The following is an 18,711-nucleotide window of genomic DNA, read 5'->3' on the forward strand; positions in this document are numbered from 1 at the left end:
GCTACATCCAGATGTCATGTTGAAAGCTGCACTTTTCCAGTGAACTTCCATTCGATTTTGTGATGAATGTTCAATCCTGCATTGTATCCCGGTAGGCGATACAGTGAAGAAGAGGGCAAGCTGCAGAGACTGCAACGGTGTGGCAAATCACATAGACAACTCTCGCTTGGCGTTCCTTCATATACTATTTGAACACGTTGGCATTGCAGTCTACGATAAAAGCACACTAGCCGCGCTGCGACTACTTAGGATCCTGCTTTGCGCCTGCTCAAGATCTGCCAGCGATATTCACCAGTATAAACACGAAGTGCCTTTGACATCAGCATCGCCATCCAAGATTGCTGCACACCGCAGCGGTGGCCAAGTGGTTGAGTATCCGCCTCGTATGCGGGAGGTGCGGGGTTCGATCCCCAGTGCCGCCGGGTACCCACCGGTGATACAATGGGTACAAGCTTTCCCCTGGTCTGGTGCTCGGCTTATTTAGGGTGAAATGCTTGGGAAATGGGTCTCTGACCCCACCTTGAGAAGAAGAAAAAATACCTTGTGACATGGCGCTCTTTGGCCATAGCTGCCCTTTCGCCATAAAAATCCATAATCATCATCACCAAGATTGCTGCTCTTCAGTAGAAGTGGTAGCAAATTTCCGGCAAAAAAAGTGGACTCGGCTGGCACCAAGACTGGCCTTCATAATGCACTCTATTGCCAACATTTATGCCAACCAGGCCGACGTTACTGGGGCAAATTTCTCAGGCTTGTCAACAACTCTGGCTTGCGGCCATTCTCTATTACAGTTTCTTTTTCTTGGTATGCATTTCGACCTGAAATTGACCGCGGAGTCAAATATCGCCGCAATACATATTCTTCCAGTGTCAATTCTCTATTCCAATGGTTTAAAATATCCCCAACATCGTTTTTCTATCCAACCTGCGCGTCAAAAGCTTTAAATGTTGCTCGTCAAGTGAAAAGGATCGCTGCTGATGCCATGGAGAGATCTCACTGATGTCAAATTTTATTGCAGCTGCAATCTTCGACATATTCACACGAGCACAAGTCATTATGACCCTCTGTGAGCCATCATATAGCGAGTGCTGTTCATGCAGTTCCACAGAGCGTACTCTATGAAGCTTTTGTCCTCGTCCTGCAAGCAGAAACAGACGATAATCGCTTAATCACCAACTTCATCTTTAGTTTCAACAAATTTGTAAACCTGCAGTATGCGCCTGAATACTTGCGAGCAAACAAGTACACTTGGGCTTTGTTTTACTTGTGCATAACAAAAAACCGTTTGGCATGACTGACAAAAAGTCTAATAAAATAAATAGAGCATACTGGTTGCACTTATTCAATTTTTTATTGTCTGATCCCACTAACGTTTGAAGTGGGTGTGGACGCCGAAGCTTGTTGCGACGCCTTGCACGCTCGCGGGCCTTAGCGCTACCCACGAGAGTGATGAAAACAGTTTAAAACTTCATCAAACTGCCGGAACCATTTTCGATCACTCTCAGCTAGATATTTGGGTGTGTTTTAGGTCTTCATTCGGATCTGTTACTGAATTTTATAGCTGTCTCACAAATATTTCCTAATAATAAGTACCTGTATGCTCTCCGGGTCATAAGTGGAATGAATGAAGTGGCGGACCAGTATGGCTAAACATCGATGCGGTTATTTATGGAACATGCAATAGTATTTTGCGCATTTGTTAAAGCTTTATGCATCGCTTCATTTTGCCTAATAGAACGGGTCCAGCCGAAAAGAGTTGCGGTAAATTACTCTTTGCACCAAAAATTGTTGCATTCAATGCACACTATGGTGACCCTGTATCATTTTCAATCAAGTAGAAAGAAGCTACTCTGTTATCTGCAATAGAACGAAAGAACGACATCAATCAAAACAGTATAAGCCTTTGATAACTCATTAGATATGCCCCCAATATTTCATGTGAACACCATGGTGAGAATAAAGAGTAACTAAGCTCAGGGCCGCAAAACTACCTTTACCAATTAAAGAGTTGCTTCATCTTTAAGGTGTTTATCTTCGTCCGGTGAACCTAGAGTGTCCTGAAAGAGAGCCAGCGTAACAACTGTTTCCGTCGTGGATAACAATGCTGACAAGAGAGCACTTGGCTGGATAACAATGCTGACAAGAGAGCAGTTGGCTGCACCTTCCCAAATGTATGCACTGCTTTGAATCACAAGACGACCAACTGAAATACGAAAAAAGCGCAAACTTACAAACTACATCTACAAAATGCAAAGGGCGTATATATATATATAGTGTAACATAATCGCGCAAAATGTATCTTCATGCAATATACACGATCATTTCCCTATAGCCCACTACTCCTCATATGCATTTTCATAATATCTATCTTGTAAATTCGTGGTTTTCGTGAGTGCGACGGAAGAAAAACTTGCACTAGTTCTGTCCGCTGTTTCTGTCAAAAAAGATTCCACAATGTCTATCTCAGTGCATTCCTTATCAGTGCCTAATATTACTCTTTTGTCTGCAATGGTTTCCAATTTTCTCTGAGTTTCTGCAATGCTGCGATAAATTTCCTGGGTGGGTAATTTTTCCACAGGCATTATTACTTTCGAGCAGCCTCGTGTTGACACATTTTCCCGACTTTCAACCATGTCGTTTCCCGAATAATATTGGGATCTTCTATAAGATGGCTTTCTGGCTTGGTGTGAATCTTTCCTTATGAGAAACTTCACATTCTTTGCGCTTGCCACGCTTCCCTTTTTCGTTTACTTTGTTGCAAAGGCTTAATAGTGTTTTGGCACCTGAAATGTAACCTTCACCTCGTGTTTGTATGCCACGTCCTTCAGTCCGTGCTGCACTTTATGAAGGTGTGGGATAACACCGTTCTCTTTTGGCCGGTTCCCTCAACTCCTCTTTTCTCTTTGACAAGATTTTTTAGCAGTTTTTCTGCCACGGAGGCGATCATGCTTTCGGGAAAACCGCTCCCGATCAGTCTACTGAATTACACGCTGAGACTGTGTTATTTTGTATTTTCAGCACTTTGATATGCTCTACAACATGCACCAGTTGGCAACGCTCCTTTTAACGATTTCGCACTGTCTAAAATTATACCTCATTCATCTTTTCTCGCTTTTATTATACCACCAGCATGCGTATAGTAGGTTTGCCTGTATTTGCAGCACTATCAATCTTATCGTCGCACTTAAGGTAGTTCACCGGTAAAATTAAGGCCTTTGAACACGCGTTTATTAAGCATGGTCATCTAATCCGCGTGAAACGTGCCAACTCTTCCGCCACTGAAGAAAAACGAAAAATTATCTACACATCGAAAGTATACCAAAACACTGATTTGAGCTTGATAACTGAAATGATAATAGGAATGTTCACGTGCATTCATGACAGAATTTTCTGTCATTATGATACCGTTTACGCATAAATATGCCCCTTCGATAAGTGATAAACACTCCTGTGTCTGTGCTTATGTCATATATCCTTTTTTCCTGTTGTGCTTTCTATGTAGCGGACACTTTCGGGGAGATTCGTTGTTGAAACTAAAACCTCTTAACCGAGCTGGACTGCCACAGCCCACTGTGGGCGCAGGAAAGGAAACTTGTTGGCGTCCAATTGGTAACGGTAGCTCCCGATGCATGCATATAGATTAAGCATATTCAATGAATTTACTGTTTTTTAATGTTGGGTTTACTATATGGCAGTGCAGTCAATATTGATACGGGAATAAAAGAAGAGGCGGAGAGCGAGCGCGAGCGGCGAGCGCGCGGCTCTAGCACGAGGGAGATAGAACGAGAAAGCTTGGCCGCCGCCGTTCGTGCTTCGCCGGCTCTCCTCCGTACTGCTGCTATATTTCTCTGGGCGGGCCCGTGGCCACCCCGTGGCATCCCACACTGTAACATTTTGGTGGCAGCGGTGGGATCATGCCGCTCACCCGCTCCCAGAGTCAAGCACCCGACGTGCGAGACGACAGGAGTCCACCACCAGCCGATAGCGCCGACGACGCGGCGGCCGGCGCCGCTAGACCTAGGCGCTCGGAGGGGCTCGGCTCTTCGCAGCAGCCGGACGCCGGTGTTGAGCGCCTCCTGGATACAGTCACCCAACGGATGGACGCATGGGAGGCCCGTCTGACTGCCCAGGCTGGGGAGATGGAAGCTCTCCGGCGCGAACTCCGTCGCCTGGTGCCAGCCGAGCCGAGCACAGGTCAGGTGCCTTTGGGCGTCCCCGCCGCCGCTGTTTACGGCTCTGCCGTCGCTGGGCCTGCGATCGTGGCCGCCAATGGCGTGCTCGGCGCGGGTGCGTCCTCGCCGCAGTGTTCGTTGGACGTTGTGGAATTGCCCACATTTGACGGCACCATCTCGTGGGATGCTTACCGCATCCAGCTGGACGGTATTGCGGCGGCGAGAGGCTGGGACGAGCAAATGAAGGCATGGATGCTCGTTGCAAAACTGAGGGGCCGCGCCACCGAGCTGCTGCAGAACGTGCCGCCCGACCAGCTGGGCTCTTACACTGTTCTGGCGGGCCTCCTCGCCGACCACTATGGTGCCTCAGGTCAACCCCGTGTGCAGTACCACCGCCTGCGTGCCCGCCGTCAAGAGCCCGGGGAGACGTACCAGGACCTCGCCGCCGCCATTGAGCGCCTGGCTCTGCAGTCGCTGCCGGGAGCGCCTCAGAACGCCGTGGCCCTGATCGGCACCGAGGCGTTTGTCGACGCCATCCGACTCCCCGAGGTGCAGCGCTTGGTCCGCTCTGGCCGTCCTGATTCCGTCCGCGCCGCCATGGCGCTCGCCATCGAGGCGGAATTGACTTTGCTGGCCACGCGGGGGTCGCCACCGTCTGCCGAGCGCAGCGTCCGGGTGCAGGCTCCTCGGTCCGCAGCCCCAACTGCGGCCTCTATCCGACGCCTGCGTAACGACGTCCGCATGACCTGCTTCCGCTGCGGCCTGCGGGGACACTACGCGAGGGACTGTGCTGGCCCTCCAACGTCGGGAAACGATTTGGCGGACCTCCGGGGGCACCGTTCCGCCGAATAAAGTCCGTCCCCACACTCCTTCGTTCTCCGCGTCCCCTCCTTTCGTCGGCTCCGATTACCACTGATGCTCCTTACGTGCTCGTCGACGTCGCCCTGCTTGACCGGCACGTAAAGGCCTTGGTTGACACTGGAGCGGCTGTCAATGTACTGCACAAATCGTTTGTTGCTAACGCGCCCCACCTGCTTCTGCCAGCCGCCAAAACCCGGCTCTTAGCTTTTAACGGCACCGCTGTGGAGCAAGTCGGACGTGTCGTCGTCAACCTGACAGCACTCGGAAATACCATCTCCACCGAGTTTGTTGTCGCAGACAGCCCTATTTGGCCAGTGGTCCTCGGGTGCGGGTGGTGCCAGCAAGCCGGAGTCGTCCTTAATTTTACTAGAACCAAACCACGGGCGAGCCGAACTCTCTGTGGGCCGGGCTGGCTTAGCCGGGTTTCCAGCCTCGGTGTCGCCCTGTGGCAGTCCCTGGTGTCAGCGACCAAGCGTGCCTCAGCATCTCTGCGTGACCTCGCGACGAAGTGGCCGTGTCGAGTCAAGCCGTTCGACGTCACTACCGTGACTGTGGCGTCCGCCGTGACCCTGCCACCGGGTTCGGCAACGTGGGTGTATGCCAAGCTTGACAGTCCGGTCACAGCAGACGTGCTGTTCGAACCCATCCGGTGTTCAGCTCCAGCCCGTCAGATGACCTCCCCTCGAAGCCTTCTGCCTGTGCTCAAAGGAGAGGCCCACGTATTTATACTCAACATCAGCAGCGTACCTCTCGCGCTGACTCCCGGCACGCAATTGGGTACAGCCTCAGTTTTGGACCCCGGGTCACCAGTGGCGTCTCTGCAACCTGAAGCCCCGCCTCGCCACCCTCCAGCGCCGGCGATCCTATCATGGGAAGAATTTAACTTTGGACCCAGCCTGACCTGCGCGGAGCTCGCCTCTCTGAAGACCTTGCTCCTCGAGCATCGCAGTTGCCTTGCTCTCAGCGCCGGTGAACTCGGGTGCACTTCCTGGGCTCAACACCGGATCAACACCGAAAACCGCGGGCCCGTTCATCACCAACCTCGCCGTGTAGCGCCAGCCGAACGGAGAGTCATCCAGCAGCACGTGTGCGACATGCTTGACCAGGGAATCATTGCCCCTTCTTGTAGCCCTTGGTCCTCCCCTGTCGTCCTTGTGCGCAAGAATGATGGAACACTCCGCTTCTGCGTTGACTATCGGAAGCTAAATGCTATTACTAATTGCGACGTGTACCCGCTGCCTCGCCTCGACGATGCGCTTGACCGCCTGAAGGGGGCCCGTTATTTTTCCACGCTAGATCTGCTCTCGGGCTACTGGCAGGTGCCTGTTCACCCCGATGATGCGGAAAAGACGGCTTTCGTGACTCCCGACGGCCTTTACCAGTTCAACCGTATGCCCTTCGGTCTCTCGAACGCTCCAGCCACCTTCCAGCGTCTCATGGACCGAGTCTTAGGCCATTTGAAGTGGACTATGGCGTTGGTCTACCTGGATGACGTAATTGTCTACGCGGCTACATTTGAAGAACACCAGAGACGCCTCAAACTCGTCCTCGAAGCCCTTACCTCTGCTGGGCTTCGCTTAAAACCAAAAAAAATGTTTCTTCGGTTTCGCGGAGGTGACGTACTTGGGTCACGTTGTGAGCCGGCATGGCATCCGTCCCGACCCTGAAAAGCTAAAAGCGCTTACAGCTTACGAAGCTCCCACCACCGCCAAGGAGCTCAAAGTTTTCCTTGGATTTGCTTCGTATTTCCGTCGTTTCATTCCGGACTTTGCCAAGCGCAGCGCTCCATTGACCGCCCTGCTGAAGAAGAATGCACCGTGGAGTTGGACGCAGGCCCAACAGCTCGCGTTTCTTGACGTCAAGCACGCCCTCCTCGAGCCTCCTACATTGGCCCATTACGACGAATCGGCCCCCATCGTCCTCCACACGGATGCCAGCCAAGATGGGCTCGGCGCTATCCTCCTGCAAGAAGACGAGTCTGGTGACCACAAAGTCCTAGCTTATGCCAGCCGCCAGCTTTCCGACGTTGAGCGCCGCCGCCACTCTTCAGAACTCGAGTGCCTCGCCGTTGTCTGGGCCGTCGAGAAGTTCCGTCCCTACCTGTACGGCCGTCACTTCACCATAGTCAAGGACAATAGCGCTCTCACTTGGCTGCAGTCCGCCAAACATTTGAATGCCAAGATTGCACGCTGGTCCCTGCAACTTCAAGAGTACAATTTCACAATAGTGCATCGGCGCGGCTCTGCCCATCAAGATGCCGATTTCCTTTCTCGCCACCCTTGTTCCGTGACGGCTTTGACGGACCTGAGGACTGCACAAACGCAAGATCCCGCCATTGCTGCCATAATCCACTCCCTTGGCACCGCCGCCGGCGCAGGCCTCCGCCAACTACGCCGGGTCTATCGAATGAAGGACGACCTCTTGTGTCATGTGAAGCGGCTCCGTGGTCGACCACCCGTCTGGTTGCCAGTTGTGCCGGCAACACTGCGGTCGCAAATCTTGCGCGGCTTACACGACGCTCCCACGGCTGGTCACCTTGGTCGCGGCAAGACCTACGCACGAGTGTCGGAGCGGTTTTGGTGGCCTAATATGTCCAGAGATGTCAAGGAACACGTGGCGTCCTGCCAGACATGCCAGTACAGAAAACCGTCCACAGGTGTAACCAAGCCACCCCCGCGGGCTTTTTCGCCACCAAGTTCACCTTTCGAGCTGGTTGGACTGGATCATTTGGGCCCGTTTCCGAAGACGCGTGCCGGCAACCGGTATGTTCTGGTTGCGATCGACTACTTCTCCAAGTGGGTCGAAGCACTGCCCGTTCCAGACACGTCGTCCGCTCATGCCGTCGCGTTTGTGGAACAGCATCTCGTTCTTCGGCACGGTGTTCCGCGGCGCCTCATCACGGACCGTGGGAGCTGCTTTATGTCCCATGAATTCGAGCGAGCCCTCCGCTCCTTCGGCATTGCGCATTCCACTACATCCGTCAATCATCCGCAGTGCAATGGCCTCGTGGAGCGTGTTAACCGTACCCTCACGGATATACTCGCATCCTACGTCGCTCCGTCCCACACAAACTGGGATCGTTTTGTTTCTGCTGCAGCTTTTGCAGTCAACACTGCAGCGCAAGAAACAACGCATGTGACGCCGTTCTCAGTCGTCTATGGCAGAACGCCCTCCATCCGTCTCGACGCGCAGTTGGGCCTTCCCCATCCTACTGCGTCACCAACTGAATCTGCTCAACGACTTCATTCCGCCCGCCTCGACGCCCAGCGCAACCTCCTCACGGCTCACGCGCGTGTGCAAGCGGCCAACGCGGCAGCACCACCACATCTCCCCTTCCGGCCCGGTGACTTGGTCCTCGTTCGCCGCACCATCCGTGCGACTGGCCGTGCCGCAAAGCTCTTGCCCCGATACCGCGGCCCTTACCGTGTCGTTGCCCGACTCGGCCCCGTGACATACCGCCTCGAAGACCTGCCAGAGCATCGACCATGCGGTGTGCACCACATTTTCCCAGAGCATGTTTCAAACATGAAGCGATATGTCTACGGCGCCTGCGGTGACTCCGACTTAGCTACCGGGTCCTCATCAGTGCCGTCGTCGCCTGCTGGCCCCATGCCTTCCCCACGCAATGCAGTCCCATAAACGGATCGCCGCTCAATATGCATAAAACTCCCTGAAGTTAGCCTAACCGGTGTGGGACCTTCTTCGGCGACTGCAGACACCTTCGCCCAGCTCACACACTTCGAATTCAACGAAGAGTGTGACCGTTTCCTATCTGCGAGCCCACATTGCATCGCCCCAGGAAACCCTGCATCAAAGCATCAACCCTGCATCAAACTTCTCCGCCCCCCCCCCCCCCCCCCCCCGGTGGAAAGGTGATACGGGAATAAAAGAAGAGGCGGAGAGCGAGCGCGAGCGGCGAGCGCGCGGCTCTAGCACGAGGGAGATAGAACGAGAAAGCTTGGCCGCCGCCGGTCGTGCTTCGCCGGCTCTCCTCCGTACTGCTGCTATATTTCTCTGGGCGGGCCCGTGGCCACCCCGTGGCATCCCACACCGTAACAATATGTGAGTGATTATTTACATAAATGTCATTAATTTTCATTCCCTTAGTTAATAACTCTTCTGATACAATCCTTGCCATTATAAAAATCAGGTGGTCGCTGGCCCATAATAGCCGGCACTCCAGCTGTGCAATCAACCCCATTTACTACTGGACCTACTGTTCAAGCCGCTGACCAGTTGTAAAAACATTGCTGGTTATGTTCGTTTTGCTAACTTTTCGGTCAGTATTCTTCGACTTTCACTTTCAGTGCTCCAAGCTCGCAATATCAGTCAGTCATTCCACGACTGCATATGGTACCGTAGCGAAGAATAAATGGGCCGTTGTCGAATTCGCAGCTTTCCTACATCAAACGGCCGCTTTTCCTTTGCCCGGACTGCGATCCGGACGGCACGAAACGGCTAAGGCTAAATATGGTTCGGTGATGCAGCATGAAATAAAGCCATGATACGCCAATCATAAGGTGAAAAGTGTAAATAGGTATACCGAGATTCGAGACCTAAAATATGATGGCAAAAAATTCATGTAGTAATTACTGAGTTACCTTTGAGCATAGAAATAGTATGTCATTGACGTAGTAAAAAAATTTGATATGGAAATGAACAACACGACAGTCGCCGTGTAAATAGGCCTTTCTTTGTATTAGGAGGCTGAGTCATCACTGAATGAAAAGTGAGGCCACTGCGCAATACACTAAAATAGGTATTGAAAAAATGAGAGCGCCATTTTTGAAGTCACAGGGTGATGCACAGTTAGACGTTGTATTCATTTTGGAAGCCCAGTGGTTTTGAGCAAATACTTGTTTAACGAATACTAGTGAAAAGACTGCTTGAAAGTCATGCAATTAAGCTAGCTAAAATAAAAATGCTTCGGCCAGATGTCCTACGCATTTATCACAATAGATGGATATGCCGGAAGTTTCACCTAAGGATTTACACAAATATTAAAAATATGCTTTTGGAGTTAGAATAGCGCGTTTTTTGTCAAATGATTGTCAGTGGTCTAGTACATCAGAATACAGCTACGACGTGGTAACTAGCAGGCTGTTTGACTAATAGTGAATAGTTAACTATTTAACTATTACTGCTGGGCTCCTTAATTAATATGAGGCGTGTTGCCCAAGGTGAGTGATATCTATATCAGTGTTTAGAATTTCAAAAGCGCGGTTACTCTCAGCACTGGGGCCAACAAATATTGTCAACATCGCGCCAAAAATTGACGCGCTTTCCAGAGGTTTGTATGCACAGCAACATCTCCAGTGCAAGTAACTCTTCGAAACAGTCAAAATTTGTTGGGCGTTTTCGAAATTCTAAAAGCTGATATGCCTATTCCTTACGGTGGGCCTTTCAAAAGTTAAGGAGCCTGTACAGACGCACGCGGCAGACGGCGGCGAAATGCCAAAAAGGACAATCTGTCCCAGCACAAGCTAGAGTGAACTGTCGGGATTTGGACTTAATAATTGATTTTATTCCCTCTATTTATTATTATTATTATTATTAATATTATTATTATTATTATTATTATTATTATTATTATTATTATTATTATTATTATTATTATTATTATTATTATTATTATTATTATTATTATTATTATTATTATTATTAATATTATTATTATTACTTATATACTTATTTGTTTTAAAATCACACCTAGTACCCCTTTTCTGTTCATGAGGTAGAATCCATCGATGTTGCGTTCCTGCGTGCTTTTTTTTCGCTGAGTACCGGTAAATAGCCACCTCTGCCTCCCGATTCTTGGCCGATCACTCAATGTGGGTATGTGCCATCTTTTTAAAGGCTAACAACAACAACAACAACAACCTACGCCAGGCCTCGACGCTGCCGCCGCTCCATAGCTATCTCCTCTCGCGCAGCCCTCAATAAATGTGTCCGCGGTCGCCTTCCTCGGCGACCTCCACATCGTGGTGACCCGTCGAGCCGCACCTTCTCTCGCAGCTGCGTTCCTGGATTGCGGGCTAGCAGGAGCCTGCCTTGCACCCGCCGCTTCTGGCGTTCCAGCCTCAAGGCGTCGGCGGGTGGTTCGCTTAGTTCGAGGCTGCGCTGTACCTGAACGGAATCACCATCCAGCCGTTTAAACACGCAGCCCTCTGCGAAATCCTCCCGCCCGACCTGCTGCGTCGACTTGCCTGCCCTGCCTTGGGCCGCCGGCCATATTTCGAGCCGCGAGCCGCCGTCCTGGTGTACTTCGGTGCCTGCTACGTCACGCTGCCGCTCTACGACGATTTTCGCCGCCGCCAGCGTCTGGCCCAGCACCAGCCTCACTCTCGCCCATGCAGCCTTCGTCAGAACCGTGCCCGCCTCGGCAGCCCCTGGCCGCCTCGCCGTCACTCCTGCAAAGCGTCTCCGGCCCAGCCGTCCCTTTCCACTACACGCCATGTAGGCTCAACACGAGCTTGGCAGCACGGCCTGCTCCCACGTGTGCCCTCCGAGCTTCTTTGGACCTGCGTCCTTGCACTTCTTTGTGTGCGCCCTCTACCACGTCGAATGATGCCTCTGCTACGCCTCAGTGCCACAGTACCCACCCAGAGATACATTCTGCCCAGTTCCCACCACCTCGCCCACCCCTGCCGTTGTCACTACAGTCTCCTGAAGAGAAATGCTCTGTGGCCGTATGCGTGTCGTGTTTTTCGGCATCTCCGTCCACCTCGCTACACCAGCCAACTGCTCAGTAGGCCTCTTCAGCGCTGTTTAAGCCGCGACCAGCTGTTCCTAACACGCTCTTGGTAAAGCCAAAGACCGCCAGCCACACCCCTAGTCCCTGAAAAAGTCCATAACACACTAAATGTCCCACGGTGCAGGTTAAGAATTCCAACCCGGTGACAGCAGTACCAATCATGTGCGATTGTCACTCGCTCTACTTTGCCTGACAAGGACCCTCAACCAGTGCCAGCGCTTCTCCTCAAGCCAAACCAGGCCACTGATGAGGGCCCTTTTTGCTTCCCACCGATGTTCGAATCTTCCAAGGCGCCTGATACCACTGGCTCGGCCGCCGCCAAGCGAAAGTTCGACGGGAGACTGCTTTTCACAACCTCTCGTCCCCGGCAGATTTCGGTTACACACATGCTGCAGCTTAATCACCTGCCGTCTAGCCCAATGCCTAGGCTGACCAGGCCCGCGGACGTGCCCCAGGTTGCTGTCACGGTACAGAGGCCGCCTAAGATTGCCGCTACCTCGCCGGCGTTCTCCTTCGTGCACGGCTCGGCGCCAGTGGCAATAAGGCCGCCACTCCTGCGGCCACCCGCCACGTAAAGCCAGTCACTCCAGGGCTGGCTGTCAACGTGTCTCAGCAGTCACATGCAGTCCCCCACAGCCAATCCCCGGCCTCTAATCTCTGTGCACCTTCCGTAGTCGCCTCTCTTGGTAACGGGCAGCTCGGCCCGGCACCGGTTGCGCTAATCTCGCGACTCACAGCACACCTAGCTTCCTCTCCTGCGTCGGCCATCAGCTGCTGCAGCTGAACCGCCGGCACTGGGTCCACTACGCAGGCTGACCCGGCTTCTTCGCCTCCCACTCCGCGTCCCTCGACGCCCCCCGAAACCTCGGCCGAACCGCCACAGCCAGAGTCGCCCGCTGGAGCCTCGCCTACGGACCCCGATTTGCCTGCACGACTCTTGATACTTACCGACGGATCGTCTGGAGAGGGGGGGGGGGGGGGGGGGGGGCGGGGCACCATGTAGTGAACCGCGCGGCTGGCAGTGGCGAAATGCCAAAAAAACGAAGTGTTTCCAGAACGCGCTTCATAGAACTCACGGGAGCTTCGCCAGGGCCATACGCTGCCACCGCCGCTCCACACCTATTTCCTCTCCGGCAGCCCTCAATAAATGTGGCCGTGGTCGCCTTCCTGGACAACGTCCACAAGCCTTACAGTAATAGTTGGAAAGTTGACTATTCAATATTAGTTAATTAGCCTGCTGCTGGCACGTCCAGTTGTGTTCTGATGTACAGCACCGCTGAAAACAGTGCTCTTCATACTCAGAGCCTAGTTTTAAAAAGTGTGCAAAGTCTTAGCTGAAACCCCCTGTATGTAATAAAAGCATGAAGTAAATTGAGCTGTGATGCAACTTCGCGTCGTGTTCTCAGGTCTGCTGCATCAAGCTGTAAAAATGTTTCTCTAGAAGAGAAAGTGGTTCAGATCTAATAAAGAGTGTGTGTGCTCAGCGCAAAAAAAATCTTTCAGTCCTGTTTACTGTTCAGCGCAAAAACTGAAGTAAATGGCTTATAGATGTATTATTATGATGTATAGATGTATTTCGTGCCAACAGTCATCGCGTCAATGTCTGTTTGACATTTGTGTAATGCATATAATCTTCTCCCTTAAAATATTTCTTTCAGAGCAGCTCGTTTCGCGTGGTCGACTTTTCGTTTGTACGTATTTGGCGTGCAGTGCCCTCTAAGGATAGAAAAAACAAACTGGAGGTATGCTTAGTAGAATCCTATTTAGGTGCTCCTGATCCTAGCTTACGTACCTTTACATGCATCACAGTGAGAGCAACCTAAAAAGTAAAAAGTATAGCAAACATAATTTGAGACCACGCACATTTACTTCCTTTACTATTTCCATGCACATTTTGTTTATTTAATCTACACTAGGGCCGTACAGATATTGCAGATACGAGCATGTACGAGAAAAGTACGCATGCAAAATTTTTCTCTCTAAAGCAATGCTAGGTACGACTTTACAAATAGTGTTATTTGAAATGCCTATAACTTTTTAGAACGTCTTTCCATTGTTTACAATGACGAGGTAGAAATGAGTGGAAGCAACCAACGCATCCTACATAATGAGATAACTTTGTGAGGATCACCGACGCAGTGTCAGATACAGTATAGTTATGTTTACTGCGGTCATCATAAATTTCAATTCAGAAACTCAAGCGGTGTGTGATCCTGCATTTTGGTGAAGAAACTATTTTTCTGGTAAAAGACGTAAAGGGGTTTTCTTTCAATATCCTTCAATGGGGCATTTGTCTACTTTTATGGCTTCTCTGCTTTGTGCAGAATAATTCATCTCGGCCTGGAGCTGCGATTAAATAAGCAACGTGAACAAAACAGAAACGTATTGCTTTTACTAGCAGAGAACATGGTTTTCCAACAGATGTCTGTGAAGAATGACAATTCTAATGAAGAGCTGAGAACAGTCATGATTTTTGTCTACCGAGAAATCAGCCCACAAAACACCATAGAACATGCTAGTTTAAAGGAAGTTTCGTAGCGAAGACATAGTCCTTATATTTATTGAAAGAGTGAGGGCAAATGGAGTGTTGTGAATAGATGGTTTGTATTCTCAGCTATGATTTCACTGTGACACCTATTCATTGTACTTTTTTTAGCAAGAAGCAATTGTAGCGCTAAGTGTCTCATAATTCAGGTAAAAATTGTCCGCAAACCTCGGCAAACTTCAGTCCTCACATGTAATTGAGCATTTCTCAATCATTCCGACATTTTGCATCGGAGTCATATTAGCCCTAATTGGGCTTCGAACCAGCATTTAATTAAAGAAAACAGCTTCCTTTCCAAATGTCAATTCTGATATCATTTTCCAATATCTCATAAAACTCCGCAATCGCCGAAGGCTTGGTCCTACGTGTTCGAATGGGTACTCTCTCGTGGTAAGCTTTTTTAAAAATCTGTTCTTCACCTTTGGTCAGTTAGAATCAGCGCTTCAAAATAATCAACAGCCGCCGTGCTGCAGCAGCGGCCTTTCATTAACGGTGAATTACTGAGGAGAAAGAGCAGATTGCCTATCTATATAATAAAAGCTGAGAAAACGGGTACGGCTTCCTGGCGTGTTGTTAAGACAAGCAAAAAGACAGTGATTGTTCTGACGCGTCACACAGTACTGAAAAGTACCGATAATTTCCATCATGAAAAACAAATGGCTTCTTTCACTCGTTCCTTCCACGCACATCCTCTGAGTGGAATCACTTTCCCGCATCAACGCTACTATTGATAGCCGACCATTATAGGCAGCTTTAGAAAACATTTCAAAACTGGCAGCCAGCTATTTTTGTACTATCACTAGCTATACCCAATTTGTTTCACTGTATGCGCTGTATTTCATTTTTGTATAAATAGCAGTTCAAGAACGCATTAGATTATATTACATGACTAGGAGCCATATATATTTATGTTCCAGTTACTTCTGCTGGACTGTACGTTTTCGTAATTATTTTCGTAATCATTCCCGTTTGTAATGCCTCTAATCCTCAGGGTATATTAAATAAGCATCAAAAGTGGCGAGGGGCGCCGAATGCGGTGTCCAGCTGCTAGAGAAGTTGCTTATGGCGGCAGCCCCTCAAGCCGCTAAAGCAGCCAAGCAAACCGTGTCCGCTGTCCAGGCAGACGAAGTGGGTGAGAGCTGCGGCCCGTCCAGTAGCCAAAGGACATGGCCAGTATCCTAGAGCGGCTGCACCCAATTATGAGCAGTTAAAGAACGTGCTGCACGTTTCCTGCAGTGCAGTTAATGCTTAAAACTACTGTGGACGATGATATAGCGAGATTTTTTTCTTTACTAGGATTTGTCTCTCTTAATTCTCTTTTTTCAGACTGAAGCCTTTCGTTAGTATTGTGGGGCTTCGCTTTCGTTTGATCCTGTTTGGCAAGGTGTAACGGCTGCAAGAGTTTTCTGACGTTTTTCCTTTTTTCAACATATAGCATTTTTAAGCATCTTTGCGCCCCACGCTGGCCTGCGAAGCAGGCCGCCTTGCGGTTCTATTTCTATTTTTGCCTCAATATGTTTTTGCAGGTATTCTTCGGTTCCATTTAAAATTGACAGCTTTCATCTCGGCATAGAATCGCTTGAGTACACTTTCCTTTCCTTCTAGTTACTTTCCATCTTTTCTTAGCTTGGAGGAAAGATGTCGCCTGGCGAGGCCCTCCAGCTCGCGGCCTTAAATACCCATATGCAGATTAGAGTCTTAAAGGCAGCATATTTCCGCACGCAAATAAACATAACAGTCGTGTGCGTTAGTTTAGTAATCGGGAATTGGGCCGTAATCTCAGGCGAGAAACTGTAGTGTTCGCTTTGAAAATCCTAGCCCTTTCCAGGCGGAATGACGATTAATCTAAAAAGGACAAAAAGGTAAATAAAGGGAGAAAAAAGTGAAGGAAATACGTTTGCATTCCGACTCCGCTTATACGACTGATTTGTGTTAGGAAACTTAATTCACATAAAGCCGCGAGAATTAAGCTTCTGTTTGTCAATTCCTTTCTTTGCATGCTTTTCATTCAATTCATATCCGATATCACTAGCCGTCAAATCTCCTCTTCGGTGGCGGTTCTGAGCATTTCACTTTCTTAGAGCCAGTCTTCAAACCGCCAATGATGTCCGGTTTTATCCCCCATGATGAACCCTCTAGTGCTAGCACTTCTAAAGTCTATCCTCCTCTCCACTTTTCTCACCTGTCCACCGGGTGTCCAGCGGGAAGAGAGACAGTAACTCCACCTTTTCTTTCCTTTCAATTTTCCACACTCGTACCCCAAGCCCTCACTGGCCAGCGGTCACTTTTTTCGAGGATCGAAGAACTAATATTGACGGATTAAGTACACCACGCGGCCACCGAAGACGCTACGATTTTCAATCTAAGCTCTATGTCTAACGTTTGACCTCATAAACCCGAGGTTTTAAAAAAATTCAAAGAACAAAACAACACATGGAGGCGGGACCCTTCCTTTGTGTGCTGTTTTGTGCGTTCCATTTTTTTTCAGGAGCCAGGCATTTGAAATGCAAAGTAATATTTACAAATAGAGCAACTTTTCACCTTAACAAGCATTCTCTGGAATCTCATCATTTGTTAGCATTAAAGGGAGACACACATGACGGAAGCCAACAGCCACAGAAAGCGAGGAGCGTAGAAGATTGTTTTTCCTTTTTTCTGTTCATCAAGGGGAACGGAATAGGGTGATTATTATTGTTCTTAAATATAACTGATTAGAATCTAGAAGAAAAGCAACCACATACCCTCGGAGGCATCCGAACCCACGACCTCCTAATTTTGCGCCCGGTGCTCTACCAACTAAGCATCGGTGACGGCTGTCCAATGTGCTGCTTTCAGGGGTATTTATGTTTAGTGCAAGCTAACCTTGAGAGTGTTCACAAGCGCCGCTCTCGTTCATAGCGGCGGACGTAATACGTCCTGAATTACTGCAAGTGATCGAACGTGATCGAACGGTAGGGCAGAAGCTGTGCGAGGACCCTGTTATGATACATATGGCATCAAGACTGCCTGCCAGAATCGAGTTGCCACCATGTGGATGTTTTCTTCTGCTTTCTAATTAGTTATCTTAAAAATAATAATAATAATAATAACACTATTCATATCCCAGTGATGAAGAGACAACAAATGAAAAAAATATCCCCTATGTTCCTTGCTTTCTGTGTCTGTTGGCTTCCGTCATTTATGTTTTGGAAACATGGGAGACAGCCTTCCGCTCAGGTGTAACCGAACCTTGAGAGTGTTCACAAGCGCCACCCTCGTCCATAGCTGCGGGTTAGCCTTTCCGCTCGCTTACCGCGAAGGTGTTCGTGCTAGAGAGAACAAAAATGAAAACGGCAAAGCGTGAACACTCATATGCTATTTATTGCACACGCAAATAATGCACAGAGCGGGCCAGCTACCTATAAAACATCGACGAGGCATTCTTCGGAAGTAGGAGGCTGCGTAAGAAGGGCTTCCGACGTAGTGGCTGGGGCAGGGGCACGACTTCGGAGGTATCGGCGGCGAATGATTGTATGCGCAGACAATGGCGGCCAGGCCTTCCCGTGCGCTCCACGTTCTTGGGGCAAAGCCATCCCCGATTACTTGCTAGGGGAGGTGCCGAGAGCGCGCGTCTGCTGCGCTCACTTCGCTGCCTGGAACCAGAAGTCCAGCGGCGAGGCACAACGGATCTCCGGGCGCCTGCCGCGGAAGGTGACGAGAGCGTGCGACTACAACCACTCATGACGCTGGCGGGACCCCGAAGAGCCCCTCACTGGCACCGCGGCGTTCCGTGCTACCTTTGAGGTGGTGCTCCCGTCGCTGCTAGCGCTTCCGCCATTAGGAAGTCCTCCGTCCTCGCACAGCCGGATCTTTCCTGACCCACGATAATGAACATGTTCGACCGCGTCGAAACGGAGGGGGGAAACAGGCTTTCCACAATGCAGTAACGAGCTTTTCTTTTCCCTTGCCTTGCCTTCACAAGGTTGGTTAAGCTCCTCGTTGGAACAGAAATTCGCAGCATCCTTTAAAGTTTATCGCTTTTCAAACATCAACAAAGGCACAGGGGTTGGCTTTGAGCTCACTCTAAAACTCCCAAATGGTAACTTCGAGGTTAGATACCTCGTGAATATGGTGTCCTTGGCTTTGCTGGCGCGCCTTCTTCAATCAGAGCATCATTTTCTCAAATATTAGAAACCAGGGGCTGCAACAAAAGATAATATTTGCCATTGCCACGTTCGCTGCTCTTTACGTGCGCTCCGCTTGGAATTTTAGCGCAGTCGTCGCTAGTGCTCGCGTTCGCACCGACGTTGTTGTCCAGAACGCAGCGTAGGGAGAACCTATTAACCCGCCGCGATGGCTCAGTGGTTAGCGCGCTCGGATGCTGATCCGGAGTTCCCGGG

General features: G+C 50.0%; 1 protein-coding gene across 2 annotated transcripts in view; it reads right to left on the bottom strand.

The window, feature by feature from the left end:
- Nucleotides 1–985: 985 nt before the first annotated feature.
- LOC144134824 (uncharacterized) overlaps nucleotides 986–18,711 on the bottom strand; it is a 39,518-nt gene continuing 21,792 nt past the window's right edge. For both annotated transcript variants that reach the window (XM_077667653.1, XM_077667652.1), the window contains exon 9: nucleotides 986–1,138. In XM_077667653.1, coding sequence (XP_077523779.1) covers nucleotides 1,055–1,138 — 84 coding nt within the window. In that variant the 3' untranslated portion in view covers nucleotides 986–1,054. The remainder of the gene's footprint in view (nucleotides 1,139–18,711) is intronic.

This window comes from Amblyomma americanum, chromosome 5, assembly GCF_052857255.1.
Source record: "Amblyomma americanum isolate KBUSLIRL-KWMA chromosome 5, ASM5285725v1, whole genome shotgun sequence".
NCBI classification, from domain to species: Eukaryota; Metazoa; Arthropoda; class Arachnida; order Ixodida; family Ixodidae; genus Amblyomma; species Amblyomma americanum.